Below are 21,371 nucleotides of genomic sequence, written 5' to 3' on the forward strand. Positions count from 1 at the left end.
CACCATAGAAGCCCACTAAATGAGAGACATTTCTTAACGACTGAAGAAAGAAAGCCATGAACATCTTTGTTGACAAGGGGGTGAGTACATTATCTGCACATTTTTGTTCTGAAATTGAATTACTCCTTTGAATTTAAAATTAAAATTGAACTTTTTTTACATGGTGACTGTTGAGCTCTATCATTGGTCATTATTCTGAGTTTTAATTTGCAATATTTATAACTGTATGTTGAAACTGTTTGGTTGTACGCTCTTGCTTTTGAGGAAAGTGACCCCAACACCATTCTAATAATCACTGTGGGTCACATCAGAGATTATTATGGAGTAACACTTGTCCTTTTCAAGAAAAAAGGCCTTTTCTTCTGTGCAATTAATATGACAGCACTCTTACTCTTGGTGATTGCCCTCCTCAATCAGATCAATCTTTTCTGCACTGAAATGCCTGTCATTTTCCCTGTCCAGCGCTTCCCAGCACATAACCGGGTCCCGTCTAGACCTTCATTGTGTCTTTAACATGGTCTTGAGCTCCTGTTGAAATCTGTAGCAGACCAACTAATGGGCCTCCTGGCAGTGTTGGACTATAGCTGCTAATGCGCTCTGCAGGAGGCTGCAATTTTGCGCTGACACAGCGCCATTTTTCCCCTTCACGCTGAGTGTGCGGGTGCGTTGGCGTTCTGTGGAGGAGGGGAGGGGGGTGTTGCCACCACATGCACTCTGTTGTGTCATGGAGGTGATGGTGTGTGCTAATGAATTTCTACCCTCTGTGCCAAATGCTGACACTCCCAGCATGCTCAGGGGCTTTTTCTGCTTGTTTGCGGGCAGCACAAGAGGAATTACATTAACTTTTCTGGGCTTGCTGAGAAGCACAATATTTTCAAGCGCTTTGCTCTAACTCAGGAGCAGGCTGGTTCGACACGCCTTTGAAACGTGCGCCCTGTAGTTTCGCCTTGCAAACTCTGACCTCAGACCTGGATCAAAATCACTGTACCTGTTAAAGGAATAGTTCACCCAAAAAACTTAACTTCTTTTATCAATTGCTCATTTTAATGTCCTTCCAAACCTATAAGCAAAAGTACAAATGTGACCCTGGACCACAAAACCAATTATAAGAGTACATTTTTTGAAATTGAGATTTGTGCATCAGCTGAAAGCTGAATAAATAAGCTTTCCATTGATGTATAGTTTGGTCAAGATACGACTATTTTAAAATCTGGAATCTGAGGGTGCAAAAAAATCAAAACATTGAGAAAATCGCCTTAAAGTGGTCCAAAAGAAGTTCTTGGCAATGCATATTACTAACTAAAAAGTTTTGATATATTTACAGTAGGAAATTTACTAAATTTCTTCATGGAACATGAACTTTACTTGATATCCTAATGATTTTTGGCATAAAAGAAAAATCAATCATTTTGACCCATACAAAGTATTGTTGGCTATTGCTACAAATATACTGGTGCTACTTAAGAGGTTTTGTGGTTCAGGGTCACAAATGAGATATAAGAATTACTATGAGTGGAAATATCAACATTGAATAACTACTTGAATTTTAGTCTTTTCTTCACATAAATTGCATTAGATGACTAGGAATCTAAGTCATAGATTCATAAATTCATAGGTATAGAAGTTTTTTGTTGTTTTTCCCTTTTTGACAGTATTTCTCTTCATTGACTTTCAGAGCAGGTAGAAGCAAAACATTACAACAACATTTTTTTATGTTCTGCAGTAGAAAGTTAAGCATATGTGTTTATCCTTGGATTAGGATAAGGGCGAGTAAATAATGACAGAATTTTTCAATAGGATGCTGTAGACGTTTTTTTTATGCCAACCCGGAAGTCTGTATCACCCTGGTTCTCTCCACAAAAACGTCAAAATAGGATTTTTCATTAAGCTTTTGGATTATTGCAGAAACTAAGCTCTGTGACCAACAGAAGTTTATGATCCTTACACTTTCTTTCAGAAATGCACACAACTTTTATGACCTTTTTAAGCCTAAATACAGTTGCCAGAAGTTAAAAATCGAAGATAGATTCTAAATAGTTTTAAATATTCATTAAGCAGTTTTTTTTTTGCCAGCCACTGTCAGCATTTTTGATCATTTTCACAAAGATTTCATGGACTCCAGAATATTTATGGATATCTGTGCATGCGGTATGTCAGCGGAAAGAACAGAGCCTCTTTTTTAACAAAAAGAAAAAAGTTCTAGCTTCAGAGATTTAGATTTGATCCTGTCCCATCTAGCCACTTGTAACGACCTCTTTCATGACCTGTAATATCTTAAAAAAGTGCGATATTATTGATGTGTTTTATGTCATCGAAAAACATATCTTGAGGTTGTGTTACGGTGTGTTCACACTTGTAGCGTTTGGTTTAATTTAAACAAACTCTGGTGCAATGGCTCTGTTAGTGCGGTTCATTTGAGTAAGTGTGAACGCTGCCATCCGAACCTTGGTGCGCACCAAACAAGTGGACCGAGACTACTAAAAAGATGGGTCTCGGTCCCCTTACAAACGAACTCTGGTGCAGTTCGAATGAAATATGAACGCAACACGGACCAAATACTGCTAAACGAACCAAAAACAGGAAGTAATGACAAGATGCGATGCTATGCAACATGATTTCATTAAGGGAACATGTGATGCATTCAAATCAAAATGAGCAGAGGGCAAACGTGGACCAATGAGGAGGTAAAGTGCCTTGTATGAGCTCTTTGTGAGTTTCCAAGTGGTAAAAATAAAATCATATGCACGCAACAATATTGCACTTAGTCCAGCAGACGGCATTGCGTGTATTCGACTTAAAGCGGCAATCAGAAGACTGATCAGTGAATTGGTACTTTGGTACTTTGGTACTTTGTCATACCCCCGCACATTTTCCTTTTGTTTGGAGTGTTCGATGAGTTCTGTCAAGAAATATACGTCATTCAACCCGACCAATCAGGTTGTGAGCATATCACTACGCCTTTAGGTTCGGTATCTTTAGGTTCGCTGTCAAAAATGCCAGTGTGAATGCTAAGTGGCCCAGGAGTTTTGGTCCAGACCAAATGAATCAAACGGACTGAACTACAAGTGTGAACACACCTTAAACACAAACTTTACATTGAACCACTGAGTGCTAACTAGTTTAAAAGTTTTAGGACTTCTTCTTGCAGCAGTCTATTACCGTTTCTTCTTTCATTCCGTCATGAAATATACACCATTCAACCCGACCAATCAGGTTGTAAACATATCACTATGCCTTTAGGTTCGGTGTCAAAAATGCCAGTGTGAATGCAAACGGACCAGGACCTCCAGGAACAGGGTTGGACACCCCTGAACTAAACAAACCGAACTACAAGTGTGAACACACCTGGCTTGCTAACTAGTTTCCAGGTTTTAGGACTTCTTCTTGCAGCACTCTATTACAATTTCTTTAAAGGGATAGTTCACCCAAAATGAAAATTCTGTCATTAATTACTCAACCTCATGTTGTTCCAAACTATTTAAATGATGTCCTTACTACCTTTCTGGGGGTCAGAAAGCTCTCGAGATTTCATTCAAAATATCTTTGGATGTGTTCACACTTGTAGTTTGTTTGGTTCATTTGCTCCGGACCAAAAAGGAAAATAATACATTTGATCCTGGTCCGCTTAGTGTTCACACTGGCATTTTTGACAGTGAATCTAAGATGCCGAACCTAAAGGCGTAGTGATATGTTCACAACCTGATTGGTCGGGTCGAATGACGTATATTTTGTGACGGAACTCACCGAACACTCCAAACAAAAGGAAAAGGCACTTTAAGTTGAATACACCTAAGGCCGTCTGCTGGACTAAACTCTTATTGTTCGTGCATATGATTTTATTTTCACCACCTGCGAACTCACAAAGAGATTTTGTTTTGGATACTCCGCTTTTTCCCTTTGTGAAATCATCACGTCAGTCAGCATCTTGTCATTATGTTATGGTTCATTTAGAAGTAATTGGTCCTTGTTGCATTCATATTTCATTCGAACACACCAGAGTTCGTTTGGAAGCACCAGGGTTTGGATGGCAGCATTCACACTTACTCAAATGAATCACACTAAGAGAACAATCGCACCAGAGTTTGTTTTAATCGAACCAAATAGACCCTTAATTTGTGTTCTGAAGATGAACAAAGCTCTTACAGGTTTGGAACGACATTAGGGTGAGTAATTCATGTCAGAATTTTCATTTTTGGGTGAACTATTCCTTTAATTTGTAGAAAATTATAGATGTTCTCAGGTACAGAATTCTAATTTCCCCTTTTTCTGTGTTAAGCAAAAACCTTGTACCAGCATAAGCCTGCCTGCTCTTTAGGTATAGCTACCATTTGTAAATCTGTCAATCCGGCAAATGTTTCCAGCCTTGTGTTCATTGAAGGATTTTACACAATTCATCTTGGGATCTGTGTTGATTTGTGGATTGTTCAAATTGGGCAACTCTGAATCAAGGGTCTTTTTGATTATTTGAATATTTACAAAGGACAGAGGAGGAAAGTCTTGTTGAATGAATGTAATTGTGTGGTATATTTTTTTTCCCCCTAAATCAGAGCAAAGTCAGGACAGCGTTGCTGGCATGTCAGACTCCAGCTCCTTGCAGGATGTCTTTATGGACGCCACCAGCTCACAGGACAGCAGTCACAAGGCCGATCCTGGGAAGTGTAGTATTTTTCCGGAAGAGTCAAATGCCACCGGAAAAGAGAAACCGGCCACAGTAGAGGACACAGGTATTGATCGCAGTTCTTCTAAACAAGTACATATTGCAAAGTCTCATTACAGTTAAAAAAGATTTTTATGTAGAAAATTAATTTAATATTTAGTATTTGGCATTTATTTTACATTTTACATTTTTTTTCTGATAATACAGCTTCTGGTTTCTACAGGTCAGATTAAAGTGACAATAAGGTTGTTTATAATGTTAAAACATTTGAATTTCAAATAAATGCTGTTCTTTATAACTTCACAAAAATATTGAACTGAAGTAATGATGCTAAAAATTCTGCTTTGCATCACAGGAATATATTACATTTTAAAATATATTTAAAGAGAAAACAGTTATTTTAAAATGTAGTAATATTATCTTTTTTTATTAAGTTTTTAAAAGTTTTTTAAAGTTAAACTTTTTATTTATTTTATTTTAATTTTATTAATAGTAGATTTTTTTCAGGTTTGTTTGATTAATGAAAGTTCAGAAGAAAAGCGTTTATCTGAAATAAAAATATTTTGTAACATTATAAATGCCTTTAACATCACTTTTGATCAATTTAAAGCATCCTTGCTAAATAAAAGTATTCATTTCTATAATTTCTATAATTTCTTGCAAAGTCTCATAACAGTTTTAAAAAGATCTAATTGTATTTGCTTTTATGTAGAAAATTCATTCAGTATTTGGCATTTATTTCACATTTTTTTCTGATAATACACTACCATTCAAAAGCTTGTGGTCAGAAAGATTACCTTTTTTTAAGATTTAATTTTATTTTCCTTCTTTTTTCAGCAGGGACACATTAAATAAATCAAAAGTGATAATAAGGATGTTTATAATGCTAAAACATTTGAATTTCAAATAAATGATGTTTTATAACTTTCTTCACAAAAATATTGAACTGAAGTAATGATGCTAAAAATTAAATTATTAAAAAAAATAATTAAAAAATAAAAAGTTTATTTAAAATGTAATATCTTTTTTATAAAGTTTTTAAAAGTTTTTAAAAGTTAAACTTTTTAAAGAATTTTTTGTTATGTTTTTGATTAATAATAAAAATAAATAAATGTAAAGTGATCTTAATTGTCTTGAAAATTTACAATGTAAAATAACTAAATATACACTGCCAGTCAAAAGTTTTTGTACAGTAATATTTGTAATGTTTTTTTTTTTAAATAAGTCTTTTTTCCTGTGATTTCAAAGCTGAATTTTTAGCATCATTACTCCAGTCACATGATCCTTCAGAAATCATTCAAAAAAACATTTATTAATATTATTTTGTTGAAAACTGCTGAGTAGAATTTTTATTCAGGCTTGTTTGATAAATTAAAGTTCAGAAGAAAAGCGTTTATCTGAAATAAAAATATTATAAATGCTTTTAACATCACTTTTGATGGATTTAAAACATTCCTGCTAAATAAAAGTATTAATTTCTATAATTTATTTCCCAAAAAACAAAACGAAACAAAAATGTAAATTGTATAGTGTATAATGTTACTCCAGAAAAAAATATATATATATTTCTCGGACAGCAAATCAGCATATTAGAATGATTTCTGAAGTATCATTCAGATATTTTCAAATTCAGCTTTGAAATCACAGGAATAAATAAAAATTTAAAATATATTCAAATAGAAAGCAGTTATTTTAAATAGTAAAAATATTTCAACATTTTACTGCTTTTGCTGTGCTTTGGAACGAATAAATGCAGGCTTGGTTTAAAAAAAAAACAAACATTAAAAATCTTCCTGTCCAAAGACTTTTGACTGGTAGTTTAATTTCTTAGCATTTTCCTAGCTATAATTTCTTAGAACATGCTTGGCAAAACTTGACAGTTTTCATGAGATTCAGCCGATATCTGTCTTGCCAAAAGCAAAAAACACAACCGATTATCTTCTAGTGTTGCTTTTTACAATCAATATCTGCAGCTGGTGGTCACCTCTGCCCTCTTGAAATCCCACAGGGCCCTTAGAGGACAAGAACATGGATATCAGCTCTGCCACACTCTCTCAAGAATCCTCAGTCACACAGGAGTCTTCAGACACCACCTTATCCATCACCTCCCCTGAGGCCTCCGTCCCCAAAACTCCCACCACAGACACCCCAACCCAAGCTCCATCTCTGCCGCTGCACACCCCCCATCCACACAGACCTCACCCCCAGACCAGCTCCTCCAGTGAAGGCAAGCGCAGGCCAGAGCCGCCGCCTCCGCTGGAGGTGATAGAGTTGCCGAAGTGTCTGCCGCCGGGACATAGAGAGCAGAGGAAAACACTAGTGGATGTGTGTGTGAGGTCTCTCTTCCTGTGTCTGAGTCGCTTCCCGCAACACTACAAGAGTCTCTATCGTCTGGCCCACCTTTACGCCTACAGCAGGACACACAAGGTGTGCGCGCACACACACACACACACACACACACACACTGAAATATAGGTATACAAACTTGCATGTGGCCTGAAACAACTGAAGTAGGGGTTGTTTTTTGTTTGTTTTAGATTCTGAAAAAAAGTTCAAAGTACAGTTGAATTTTTCTTCCTGGTTATTGCATCTTTTTCACCCATGATGAGTTAGCAATCCTGTTGTACTAAAGTATTTTTGGTGAAATTCATAGTTTTGACTCTTAGAATATAAGAGGCTCTGCACATTTTTATGAGAGATTATAATAAACGTTTAAAAACTTTTTTTCCTGTATTAATTACTGCATGGCTCAGTCCATTTGACAGATGACTGGTTTTGTGGTCCAGGGTCCACATATACATATATACATGTGACCCTGGACCACAAAACCAGTCGTAAGTGTAAATTTGTCGAAATTGAGATTCTTATGTCATCTGAAAGCTGAGTAAATAAGCTTTCCATTGATATATTGTTTGTTAAGATAGGACAATGTTTGTCTGAGATACAACAATTTGAAAACCTGGAATCTGAGGATGCAAAAAAAATCTAAATATTGAGAAAATCGCCTTAAAAGTTGTCCAAATGAAGTTCTTAGCAATGCATATTACTAATCAAAAATCAAGTTTTTATATATTTATGGTAGAAAATTTACAAAATATCTTTATGGAACATGATCTTTACTTAATATGCTAATGATTTTTGGCATAAAAGAAAAATCGATAATTTTGACCCATACAATGTATTTTTGGCTATTACTACAAATATCCGTGCTACTTAAGACTGGTTTTGTGGTCCAGGGTCACACACAAACACACACACACACACACACACACACACACACACACACACACACACACACACATATATATATATATATATATATATATATATATATATATTCTCTATAATAGTATATCAGTGATACTGAATAATGCTGCTTCCTAACTTTTTGCTATCATTATCAGTGAAAAAAAAAAAAAAATCTCATTCTCATTATTGTAGTGTGAAAAAATCTGCAGTAAAAAGCAAATACTAAAACATACTAAAGTACAATTTAGAGATCTACTTTACTGTTTAATATACAGCATAATCATTTAATAATATTTTTTTTTCACATTCTAAACAAAATGATATTTTTTCAGTTTACAGTTGATGAGTAAGAATTTATGTAATGGTCTTTACATAATTTTTTTTTATGCCGATCATTTCTTATTGATTTGAGGATGAAGTATAGCCATGACATTTCTTGACAGTTTCACTGAGATCCACCTTGTTTCGTCCCACTCTGTTTTTAAGCCATTGATTGAGTCAGTGTTGAACTGCTCAAACAGTGTTTTATAATCTCCATGGTATTAATCATTTTAGAAAATCACACTTCAGATGTCTTGCAGACGTGCTTACAGTTGTCCCTGCGCATACAAAGTGTATTGACACACAAAAATTTTTATAACAAACATTTATTGCACAAAAATGTCAGCGTCAGCTGTGTCTCTAATGCTGACCGAGCCAAGAGAATGATATCATATTCACCTACAGATATTAAGGCGTTGAAAATTGTGCCTACTCGCCTCACGGGTGCAAAAAGAGCAGCGGTGCCAAGTTTAGCGCGATGCCAGAATGTTGTGTAACACCACTGACCACTAAACAAACCACTTACACTTGCCTGAAGTCTAATGTATCCGCTGCCGTCTGTTTTTGTCTTGTGGTTGATATGTGAAGTCGATAGGTGTGCACACAGGGTCAGTGGGGATTCCCCATGTGGTCAAGCCATGTAAAAACCCCTGCTAAACAAATCAACTTCCTGCTCAAATATGCTAAAGGCCGTTGTTAGGCACAGCTGTGCTGCGCCTGCATATGGAGGATGAGAAATGACTAAATAAATAAATGTAGAAATGCATAAATAAATGAATGAATGAATAAATAAATGTAGAAATACATAGATGTACAAAAACATGAATGAATAAATAAATTTAGAAACACAAATTAATGAATAGATAAATGAATGTAGAAATGCATGAATAATTGAATGAATAAATAAATGTGAAAATGCATAAATAAATGAATAAATAAATAAATGTAGAAATACATAAATGAATAAAGAAATAAATGTAGGAATACATACATGGATGAATAAATAAATGGATGTAGAAATACATAAATAAATGAATAAAGAAATAAATGTAGGAATACATGCATGGATGAATAAATAAATGGATGTAGAAATACATAAATAAATGAATAAAGAAATAAATGTAGGAATACATGCATGGATGAATAAATAAATAAATAAATGTAGAAATGCATAAATGTAAAAAAAATAGATGTAGAAATACATAAATAAATGAATTAATAAATAAATGTAAAAATTCATAAATGTAGAAACAAATAGATGTAGAAATACATAAATGAATGAATAAATTTAGAAACACAAATGAATGAATAAATAAATGAATGTAAAAATGCTTGAATAAATGAATGAATAAATAAATGTATAAATGCATAAATGAATGAATAAATAAATAAATGTAGAAATGCATAAATATAAATGTAAAAAGCAAATAGATGTAGAAATACGTAAATGAATGAATAAAAATGTAGAAAAGCATAAAATAAATGAATGAATAAATAAATAAATGTAGAAATGCATAAATAAATGAATGAATGAATAAATAAATGTACAAATGCATAAATGAATGAATGAATGAATGAATAAATGTAGAAATGCATAAATGTAAAAATCAAATAGATGTAGAAATGCATGAATAAATTAATAAATAAATAAATGTAGAAATAAATGTAAAAACAAATAAATGTAGAAATACATGAATAAATGAATAAATAAATAAATGTAGAAATACATAAATACATGTAAAAACAAATAAATGTAGAAATGCATAAGTAAATGTAGAAAAAAACAGTATGTCACAAATGGTATAAAAAATAGCACAATTAAAATTGACACTTTTGGCATAATTATTTATTTGATTAATTTATGCATATCTGGATTTATTAATTTATTTTAGCATTTATTTATATATTTCTACATTTATTTATTTATTTCAACATTTATTTATATATTTCTACATTTATTTCTTTCTGCATATCTGCATTTATTTATTTATTTCAGCATTTATATATTTCTACAATGATTTATTTCAACATTTATTTATGTATTTCTACATCTGTTTATTTATTTATGCATATCTGCATTTATTTATTTATTTCAGCATTTATTTATATATTTCTACATGTATTTATTTCAACATTTATTTATGTATTTCTACATTTGTTTGTTTATTTATTTATTTATTTATTTCTACATTTATTTATGCATATCTGCATTTCTTTATTTATTTCAGCATTTATTTATTTATATATTTCTACATTTCTTTATTTCAACATTTATGTGTTTCTACATTTGTTTGTTTATTTATGCATTTATTCATTTATTTATACTTAAATAGTTTCTCGTCCTCCAAACCTGCATGCCCTTCAGGCATCACTTTATTATGCAGTATAGGAGGAAATCAAGTGCTGTGTTGCTTTTATAAAAGTACTTACTCAAATGAATATCAAAAATGTTTAATTAAACATTTTTTTAATTTATTAATTATCTGTTAGTTGTCCCCTAATGGGAGATGTGCAGTAACTCTAACGTATTTTGCATTGTTGTTTAACCAATCAGCACCCAGAATCATAACTATTAATTTTGTAATTATTATTTAATTATAATAATTAAGAAGATATCTGTATGATATATTTAAAATGTTGATCAAAATTGTATTAGTTCACAAGCAAAAAATACTAAAACCATAATGTTAATATTTATTATCATTATTTATTTGATTACTAAATACAATTTTTAGATGCACTACTGTTCAAAAAATGTTCCAGCTAAGATGCTTTAAATTCGTCAGAGGTGACAGAAAAAAAAAAACATGCAATATGTTAATTTTTCAATTTTGCATTAAGAGCCAGAGGGTGAAAACTTTTGAACAGAATAAAGATGTGTACATTTTTTCTTATTTTGCCTAAAAGTCATATTTTTTTCATTTAGTACTGCCTTACAGGAGCTACAGAAGATTCTTACATGTTTCCCAGAAGACAAAATGTATTACATTTATCCTCATCTTCAAATTCAACAAGATTTCACCCCCTGGATCTTAATGCATCGTGTTTCCTTCTGGAGCATCAGTGAGTGTTTGAACCTTCTATAACAGTTGCATATGAGTCTCTCAGTTGTCCTCGGTGTAAAAAGATTAATCAAAATCACACAGTCATTGTTGGAAAGAGTTCAAATACACAAAAATGCTGAAAAACCAAAGAATTTGTGGGACCTTAAGGATTTTTCTAAAGAACAGCAGCAGTTTAACTGTTCAGGACAAAAAAGGGACTCATGAACAACTATCACAGGATTGTTTTTATACATTTAGCTTAGGGCTGGGCGATATGGCAAAAATGTAATCTCGATATTTTTTTCCCCATATTGAACGATAACGATATATATTTCGATATAAGCTGTTGATGTTGCCAGCTTTAAAATAGTATCCCAACAATGACTAAAGCCACAAAAATGAAAGGGTTCATTAAATTACATTTAAAGTAGCCTATAGTTTATTAACAAAAACAGATTACAGATTTGGCCTTAAAAATTAAAACAACTTACTAAAATAAATTAAAAAAATAAAAGTTGTGACAGAGTATGGTAAATGAGAGTAAATGTACAAAATGTAAACAAAATTATTGTAAAAACATAATTTGTAACACAATTATTTATTTATTTATTTATTATTATTATTAACACAATTGTTTATTTTCTCTATTATAGGTTGAGCTATTTAAATTAGAGGCAACCACTGTATTTTGAAACACTCTACAGTATAAATAACAAAAAATTACGACACGGTTCTTTCTTAATCGTATTGAGTGCAGATAATTCAGCCATAATCAAAGTAGGCTACTCTTTAAATATTCAAAGTGCAAATAGAGACGGAATATTTCAAGCATGATACAGAGCTATAGACATACACAACCTATCATAGCCTACATACTAATAACAGCCTAGATATGTCATGTAGCCTAATTTGCGTGCATTGGGGGGATTAAAATTGCTTTTGAATGCGCGTGCGTTTTTTGCTTTCGGTTTCAGTTTTAACAATCGCGCCAAACTCTCAGCTGAGCTAAGAGTCACTTTTCAGGTAGCCAAACCACTTATATAACGGAATTCGTGCTACCTTTTTTGTCGACAATTTCAACATCTTTGGATAATAACTCGAAGTTAGTTTCACTTTCGTCGCTGCTTCCACTCTCTTTTTTTTGTCGTCCTGGTGTTAAGTTTGCTTCGCAAAGTGCGGTAGGAAATGAACTTTGTACTTTGACGTGCACACGCACGCTGTACGCTGATTGGCTGTTGTCGCATATTTCTGCTGTGTGATTGGCTCTTAGATTAATCCATATCGAGCAAAAAATGTCTAGAGCCTATCATCGTTATTAACATAAATTTTATCGCGATTCGATATGATATCGTTTATCGGCCCAGCCCTAATTTAGCTATTATTTTCTCTTGTGGACTATATGTAAGTGTCTTATGTGAAATAATTTATTCAGGTCAGTACTAAATAAAAACTAACATGCATTTTCTATGCCTTTGTATCCCTATTTTGGTAAAATAATTCATTAAAATAGATCTAACTCTAGAGGTTAATTTAGTTTTGTGAATGATTTACATCAAAACATCTTACTAAAGGACACATCTGCTGTAGCTTGTGTATCTTCAGATTTTATTTATTGGAAATTTACCTGGAATGTCTATTAGTATTTTTTTTTCCCCCAGAGCCCCATATGCTGACACATGTGGATGTTTTTTTTTGAGCCACGCAGATGCAAATAGAGGAACAAAATCACGATTTCTGTTGGTGTTTTTGTGACAGTGTTTGAGGCTGACTCAACTAGTGAGTGATGCTGCAAATGACATCTAGACCTGTGCTTTATGTCACTGATATACAAGAAAAAATGTCATTGTCATAATCACTTATTTTATATAACAGTAATGCAAAACTCAGTTTCATGGCAAGTATGAGAAATCTGTGATTTGGTAAATTTTCTTAATTCATTCACCACTGGCCAGTGTGACATAGTGGTAATTTTGGGCACTGCCTGGAAGCGTATCACAGCATTTGTTTATATTAGAAACCAACACTTTAAACTCTGGAAACACATTGCCAGTTGTTCCTAAATGTGATTATCTTTTTTTCTTCCTGCTGAAAGCTTTAGTTTCTTTGGAACAATAGATATGCTCCTTTGTAGCAAGAAAGAAAATGCTACTGTTTTTTTTTTTTTTTTTTTTTTAACTGCAGAATGATTTACCCACAGCCATTTATAATAATATCAGTAACTGCTTAATGGAAGAGGACACTTAGAAAGAAAGCAAAGAATTGTTGGTTGTGTTTCTTTCACAGCAGGGTAGACTAAAGCCTGACTAAACCTCTGATAATGACTGGTGTAACCTTTTATACCCAGCCTGTTACTCTCTTTTCTATGTTATTCTTTCGCTCACATTGTGAATTATGATAGCTGAAGGAATGCTTCACTCCAAAATGACAATTTTGTCATCATTTACTCACCCTCATGTTGTTCCAGCTTCCTTTCTTTCTTGAAACACAAACAGTGAATTATTGAAGAATGACAAAGAAGCATCATGAAAGAATCATAAACATATTTCATATGACTTATGCACTATATTCCAAGCCTTCTGAAGATTTATACTACAGGGCCGTTGAATGCTTGAATCTGATTGGCTGATGAACGTTCTAGAGGTGTGCATTATATTCAGGGATACGCACGGCGAACGTAGTTCCAGGCAGCTTTAGACCGCAGTGCATGTCTATATCACTTCGCCATACGATTTCAGTTATTTCAAAGGTCCTTACAGCCCAAAACAGCAAAATAACTAAAACCCACAATAACACTGGCCAAGCTAATAAATACAGTAAACATCAGGATAAAAACGACACATTATTTCCATGTTTTTTTCCACATTATATTACGTTTTATCATGTACGGAAAGCACAAACTCTTTTTCTCTCGCCCTCTCTCACTCACCTCACAGACGCACACACATAACGTTACAGTTTGCACTCGCGTTAGCATTCTCGCTAATGTTGTTAGCGCTGCTCTGACGATTAACAACTTAACAACGACATGACAGCTCCCAAACGCGAGGAGACAACGGCATGGTCTGGAAGAAAATGAACTTAAAGTTTAACTGTTAGTAGAGACGATGCTGCCAGTCACCCTTGAGAGACACAGACGTGAGAGAGGTAAAGTCATACACTTAGTTTCTCTCCCTCACTCTTTCCGTCTGTCTGCTTGTCTTTCGGTCTGTCTAAACTTCATTATTAACGGCATTATTTTGCTATTAACAGCCCAAGCGTCGTTACTAGTTCTAAAATGACGTTTTGGAACTAGCAACGAAGCTGTTGAATGATCTGCGTAAGAAATTAATCCTACTCACAATAGCGTTTTAAGGATGAAAACGGGACGAATGTCTTGAAATATATCATTTGATCGATGTCTTGAGGTGTGGTAACTGTAGTATAAGCGGAATAATTGACTTCGGGCCGTAGAATTCTACGAAAATAATGCACACCCGAGGTGTAACGGCCACTCCGCTTCGCGTCGTGACCGCATCACCACCTCGGGTGTGCATTATTTTCTAAGAATTCTACGGCCCGTCGTCAATTATTCCTTACGTATGATACTGTAGCTTTGTGTGAAAAAACACTGATATTTGTTCACGTGTGGAAAGTAGCAACGCCTGGTTCTTTAAAGCATTGGTTCACTTCCAAAATAAAAATGTCCTGATAGTTTACTCACCCCCATGTCATACAAGATGTTCATGACTTTCATTCCTTAGTCAAAAAGAAATTGAGGCTTTTGAGGAAAACATTCCAGGTTTTTTCTCCATATAGTGGACTTCAATGGGGATCAACGGATTGAAGGTCCAAACTGCAGTTTCAATGCAGCTTCAAAGGGATCTACATGATCCCAGCTGAGGATTAAAGGCATCTAGCGAGACGAGTGGTCATTTTTATTGAAAAATTAAAAATGTATGTACAGTGAGGGGAAAATTATTTGATCCCCTGCTGATTTTGTATGTTTGCCCACTGACAAAGAAATGATCAGTCTATAATTTTAATGGTAGGTTTATTTGAACAGTGAGAGACAGAATAACAACAAAAGAAGTTATAAATTGATTTGCATTTTAATGAGTGAAATAAGTATTTGAACCCTTGGCAAAACATCACTCAATACTTGGTGGCAAAACTCTTGTTGGCAATCACAGGCACTCTTTGCAGATCCTCTCCAAGTCATTAAAGGAGTAGTTCACTTTCAGAACAAAAATGTACAGTTAATGTACTCGCCCCCTTGACATCCAAGATGTTCATGTCTTTCTTTCTTCAGTCATAAAGAAGTTATGTTTTTGTAGGAAAACATTTCAGGATTTTTCTCCATATAATGGACTTCTATGGTGCCCCTGAGTTTGAACTTCCAAAATGCAGTTTAAATGGAGCTTCAAAGTGCTCTAAATGATCCCAGCCGAGGAAGAAGGGTCTTATCTAGTGAAACGATTGGTTATTTTCTAAAAACATTTACAATTTATATACTTTTTAATCTCTACACAGAGTACACACAGAGCTAGAAAGGACGAGCATTTGAGGTTTAACAGTATATAAATTGTAATAAATAAAAAAAAACACCGTTTCGCTAGATAAGACCTTTCTTTCCCCGGCTGTGATCGTTTAGAGCCATTTGAAGCTGCATTTTGGAAGTTCAAACTCGAGGGCACCACAGAAGTCCATTATATGGAGAAAAATCCTGAAATGTTTTCCTCAAAAAACATAATTTCTTTACGACTGAAGAAAGAAAGACATGAACATCTTGGATGACAAGGGGGTGAGTACATTTTCTGTAAATTTTTGTTCTTTGTTCATGCTGGAATACCCATCCATGACCAATTTTCAATGCCCTGGCTAAGGGAAATAGGTTCTCACCCAAGATTTGACGGTACATGGCCCTGTCCATCGTCCCTTTGATGCGGTGCAGTTGTCCTGTCCCCTTAGCAGAAAAATACCTCCAAAACATAATGTTTCCACCTCCATGTTTGACGGTGGGGATGGTGTTCTTGGGGTCATAGGCAGCATTTCTCCTCCTCCAAACACGGCGAGTTGAGTTGATGCCAAAGAGCTGGATTTTGGTCTCATCTGACCACAACACTTTCACCCAGTTCTCCTCTGAATCATTCAGATGTTCATTGGCAAACTTCAGATGGGCCTGTACATGTGCTTTCTTGAGTAGGGGGACCTTGCGGGCGCTGCAGGATTTCAGTCCTTCGCAGCGTAGTGTGTTACCAATTGTTTTCTTGCCGACTATGGTCCTAGCTGCCTTGAGATCATTGACAAGATCCTCCTGTGTAGTTCTGGTCTGATTTCTCACCGTTCTCATGATCAATGAAACTCCACGAGGTGAGATCTTGCATGGAGCCCCAGACTGAGGGAGATTGACAGTTATTTTGTTTTTCTTCCATTTGCGAATAATCGCACCGAACTGTTGTCACCTTTTCACCAAGCTACTTGGCGATGGACTTGTAGGCCATTCCAGCCTTGTGTAGGTCTACAATCTTGTCCTTAACATCCTGGACAGCTCTTTGGTCTTGGTCATGGTGGAGAGTTTGGAATCTGATTGATTAATTGCTTCTGTGGACAGGTGTCTTTTATACAGGTAATAAACTGAGATTAGGAGCACTCCTTTTAAGAGAGTGCTCCAAATTTCAGCTTGTTACCTGTATAAAAGACACCTGGAAGCCAGAAATTGCTGATTGTAAGGGCATCAAATACTTATTTCACTCATTAAAATGCAAATCAGTTTATAGCTTTTTATTTTTTTATTTTAAAATTTTAGACTGATAATTTATTTGTCTGTGGATAAACATCCAAATTCAACAGAGGATGAAATAATTTTTCCTTCACTGTAAAACTGTATTTTTAAAAAATAAAATCACTGATCGTTTCACTAGATAAGACCCTTATTCCTCACTGGGATCGTGTAGAGCCCTTTGAAGCTGAATTGAAACTGCAATTTGGACCTTCAACCCATTGGCCACCATTGAAGTCCACTATATGGAGAAAACCCATGGAACGTTTTCCTCAAAAACCTTAATTTCTTTGCGACTGACAAAAGAAAGACATAAACATTTTGGATGACATGGGGGCCCATTGATGTGTTCAAATATCACAATGGTTAACAGCTCATTGGAGAGATAGTTTATCATTGAATAATGACTTGAATTTTTGTGTGCAGGGCTCCAGACTAACAAAAGTTTTGATAGTCTGAAAATTGGTCAGTTTGGCGCAGTTTTGTTCTACTTCTGGCCTGTTTGCTGTTTAATGTTTCTCATACACAACAGAAATGGCTGTGTTTATAGGTTAATCAAGCTGGTAGTGGCACCAGTGCAACCTCTAACAAAAATGTGTCACTCTTACAAGATAAAGAGTCACAAAATGCGACCATTTAGACATAGTCTAGAGCCCTGGCAGGGACGATTATCACTGAATAATGACTTAAAATTTCAGTCTTATTACATACATAAGTTTCAGTCCTTATTATGATGGGATGTGCAAGGAGCCAATACTTTATTCAAAATGTCAGACTTTAGAGTCACAATATTGTGTTGCCTTTCTCTCTCTCTCTCTCTCTCTCTCTCTCTCTCTCTCTCTCTCTCTCTCTCTCTCTCTCTCTCTCTCTCTCTCTCTCTCTCTCTCGCATGTGTGTCTGTGCTCTTTTCAGACACTTTCTTTCCAAACGGACTTGCATATGTCATCTCCATCCCTTCACACTGAGAAATCTGTCTGATCTTTGAGCAGAGATTGTTCAGATCTGAAATTTAATCACCCCACCATGACAAGCCAGAGATTTCATAACCACCACAACACGTTTAATCGCACCCAACTCGTTCCCAAGGCGAAAGCTTGGAAATTTAGCTCTCTGATTTAATGAATGGCCTCAAACAGCGTTTGAGCTTTCATTTGTACAGTGTTTGACATACACTGGGAGATATGCGTGGATCTGTATCCTAATAAAGAAGTCAGACTGCAGCGCTATGATGTTATGTGTTCATTAACAGTGAATTAGCGGTGTGGAAATGGATTTGATGGCATGATACAGTATAATTATATTGGAGTGTCACAGGACTTTGGAGTAGCTTTCAGTCTTTAGTGTAATGAGAGCTGTTTGTCAACTTTTCAAAGGCGTTTCTGTGTTTTTCTGGGTTCAGTAAAGCTGTTAATGCTTAGTTTTTATGCATATCTGGATTGCCTGCTAGGTTAGATTTAAATGTACAGCGATTTATTTGCAGTCCTATAATGCAATGCAACCTGACCGATTTCCAGTGTGACAAACTAATAAGCATTGTTGCCAAGTCCAGAGTTTTCCCGTGGAATTGGGCTACTTTCATACTGTTGCCTTGGGTTGTTTTGTAGTCTGCGAGTTGAAGCGAAACCACTCACCAAGAACAAGATTTTGTAAGCCCTTATTCCTTTTGATGCCCCTAAACACTATTAAGCTAGTTTTAAGTAGCAATTGGGCTAGCTTTGTTATACAGACCTGGCAACCCTGACTACAAGAAGAAATTGGACTAAAATGAAAAAAAAATATATATATATTTTGTGAGGTTATATGACAATAGTGTAGTAATAGTATTTTTTAAAATAAATGCTATGTAAAAAATGCATATGCATACTCAGTATGCAGTATATCAGTAAATCAGCATACTGCATTTCAGAACATTTATTGTTCCCTGCAGCATACTATTTTCAATATGTATATACTACACACAGCCGTTGTTCACTGACGAGCTCCGCACATTCACACTGATAATGAACATTGATTTGCGCAGCTCGTCACGCACCTGATGGCATTTACTGCTGATTACAGAACCGGCTTTACTGACAAAACGCGCAAGCATGATCGGCCGATTCGTATCGGTGCATCCCTAGTATATACTATTATTGCATACTTCACTGGTCACGTGACAGTGTAGTGTTATACAGTTTGAAATATCTACTCCATACTGTCACATACTACTTTCTCAAAACTAATATACAATATGTAGTATGTACTATCACTGGCTGCATACTGCATTCAAGTCTCTTAACACTGTAGTTTAATATTTTTTGTTTATCACTACCAACTCCATACTGTCACATTATTTTCTCAAAGCTAGTATGCAATACACAGTATGAACTATCACTGCATACTGTACACTGTAGTTTAATAGTTAAATGTTTATCACTACCTACTCCATACTGTCACATAGGGCTGGACAATATATCGAACGATATTGTGAGACGCGTTTAGTCAATGAAGCCGGTACTTTGATTAGTAGTAAATCTCCATCACGTGCGTTCCGCTCAGGTTCCGCTGGAGCGGCAATTAATACACAGAGACGCATTCGATATTAAGCTCGATATGGTGTAGCTTGTCAGAGATTTACGTCTCTGTGTATTAATTGCCGCTCCAGTGGAACCTGAGCGGAACGCACGTGATGGAGATTTACTACTAATCAAAGTACCGGCTTCATTGACTAAACGCGTCTCACAATATCGTTCGATATATTGTCCAGCCCTACTGTCACATACTACTTTCTCAAAACTAATATACAATATGTAGTATGTACTATCACTGCATACTGCATTCGAGTCTCTTAACACTGTAGTTTAATAGTTTTTGTTTATCGCTAGCGACGCCATACTGTCACATTATTTTCTCAAAGCTAGTATGCAATACACAGTATGTACTATCACTGTATACTTAAAGTCAGTTTGAAAGGTTTATTTCTACCTATTGCATGCTGTTGGGCAACTAGTGCGTAGTATACTGTATATACTATTATTGCATACTGCACTGGTCACGTGACAATGTAGTGTTATACAGTTTGAAATGTTTATTGCTATCTATTGCACACTGTTCTAGTGGGCAGTATGCAGTATATACTATAACTGCATTCCATAGTGCAGTCATATGACAATTTACCATAATGCATTTAATTGAAATGTTTATCCTGCACATACTGCCTACTTTTTAATTAAATAGTATATACTGTTCAGTGTTAAGCAGAACTCTAGTATTCCATCAGTGGATGGAATGTGGAATGAGTGTGTGTGTGTGTGTGTGTGTGTGTGTGTGTGTGTGTGTGTGTGTGTGTGTGTGTGTGTGTGTGTCTGTGTGTGTGTGTGTGTGTGTGTGTGTGTGTGTGTATGTGTGTGAGTGAGTGAATTGGTCAGGCTTTCCTACGACTTCACTCGGTTCAGATCATCACACACTCTCTCTCGCCCTCCTGCATTCAGAGCTGACTGAATATATTTGTGTTTTCACAGAACCTGCAATGGGCACGAGACGTGTTGCTAGGGAGCAGTGTCCCATGGCAACAGCTGAAGCACATGCCGGCACAAGGACTTTTCTGCGAGAGGAATAAGACCAATCTGTTCAACGTAAGTCACACAGGCATGCAGCCGCACTTATATGTCAAAGTTCACCGTATCACAGCAAATTTAGTTTGCAGCCAAAGCATGATCCACTCTGGAGATATTAGTGATGTGTGTTTATCTGGCAGAGCGAGTCTGATGTTCATACGTGTGTGTGTGTGTGTGTGTGTGTGTGTGTGTGTGTGTGTGTGTGTGTGTGTGTGTGATATATGCCATCATGAGTTCCAGCGGAGTAAAATCCCTTCACACCCACACACACACTCACAAATCCAGAGAGATTACGACTCCTCACTGAAAATGCCCCAAACTGGCTGGATTTACAGTCCCCGCTGCACACCATGAGGCAGACAGATGGCACCACTATGGTGTGTGTACATGTGTTGTTGCTGTTTTGCCCAGTGGCCTTTTGGCACATTGGTAGGGTCCTCTCAGAGCTGAGGCCATAACATTAGTGTTGTGATAGTGTTAGTGTGTCTACCTTTGGCTGTGGGTGCGGTCGCTGTGAGGAAGCAGCCTGTGGCTTTGTCAGTTTTGGCATACGGCGGTATAAAAACACTCGGGCGTCATGTCTCGCTGGGCTTCTGAGCTCTGCCCACTAGGGTACACCAACCTCGTGCCCACCTGTTCTCAGCTTATGGGAAAATCCTCACGTACACAAGCAACATCCGGTCTAGGGCTTGTGGAAACTTCTGGAGAGCTTTTGCATTGTATTATGGTGGTAATTTTAGAGTTGG

At 35.6% G+C, this 21,371-nt stretch overlaps 1 protein-coding gene across 1 annotated transcript in view; it reads left to right on the top strand.

Annotated features, from left to right (window-relative positions):
- The window catches only part of LOC141287012 (intermembrane lipid transfer protein VPS13A-like), a 53,483-nt gene extending 32,408 nt beyond the window's left edge, over nucleotides 1-21,075 (top strand). Inside the window, exons 25-29 of the mRNA XM_073819141.1 lie at nucleotides 1,653-1,680; nucleotides 4,548-4,724; nucleotides 6,666-7,084; nucleotides 20,530-20,643; nucleotides 21,037-21,075. Of these exons, the coding sequence (XP_073675242.1) occupies nucleotides 1,653-1,680; nucleotides 4,548-4,724; nucleotides 6,666-7,084; nucleotides 20,530-20,643; nucleotides 21,037-21,075 (777 nt within the window). The remainder of the gene's footprint in view (nucleotides 1-1,652; nucleotides 1,681-4,547; nucleotides 4,725-6,665; nucleotides 7,085-20,529; nucleotides 20,644-21,036) is intronic.
- Nucleotides 21,076-21,371: the final 296 nt, after the last annotated feature.

Source organism: Garra rufa, chromosome 15 (assembly GCF_049309525.1).
Source record: "Garra rufa chromosome 15, GarRuf1.0, whole genome shotgun sequence".
NCBI lineage: Eukaryota > Metazoa > Chordata > Actinopteri > Cypriniformes > Cyprinidae > Garra > Garra rufa.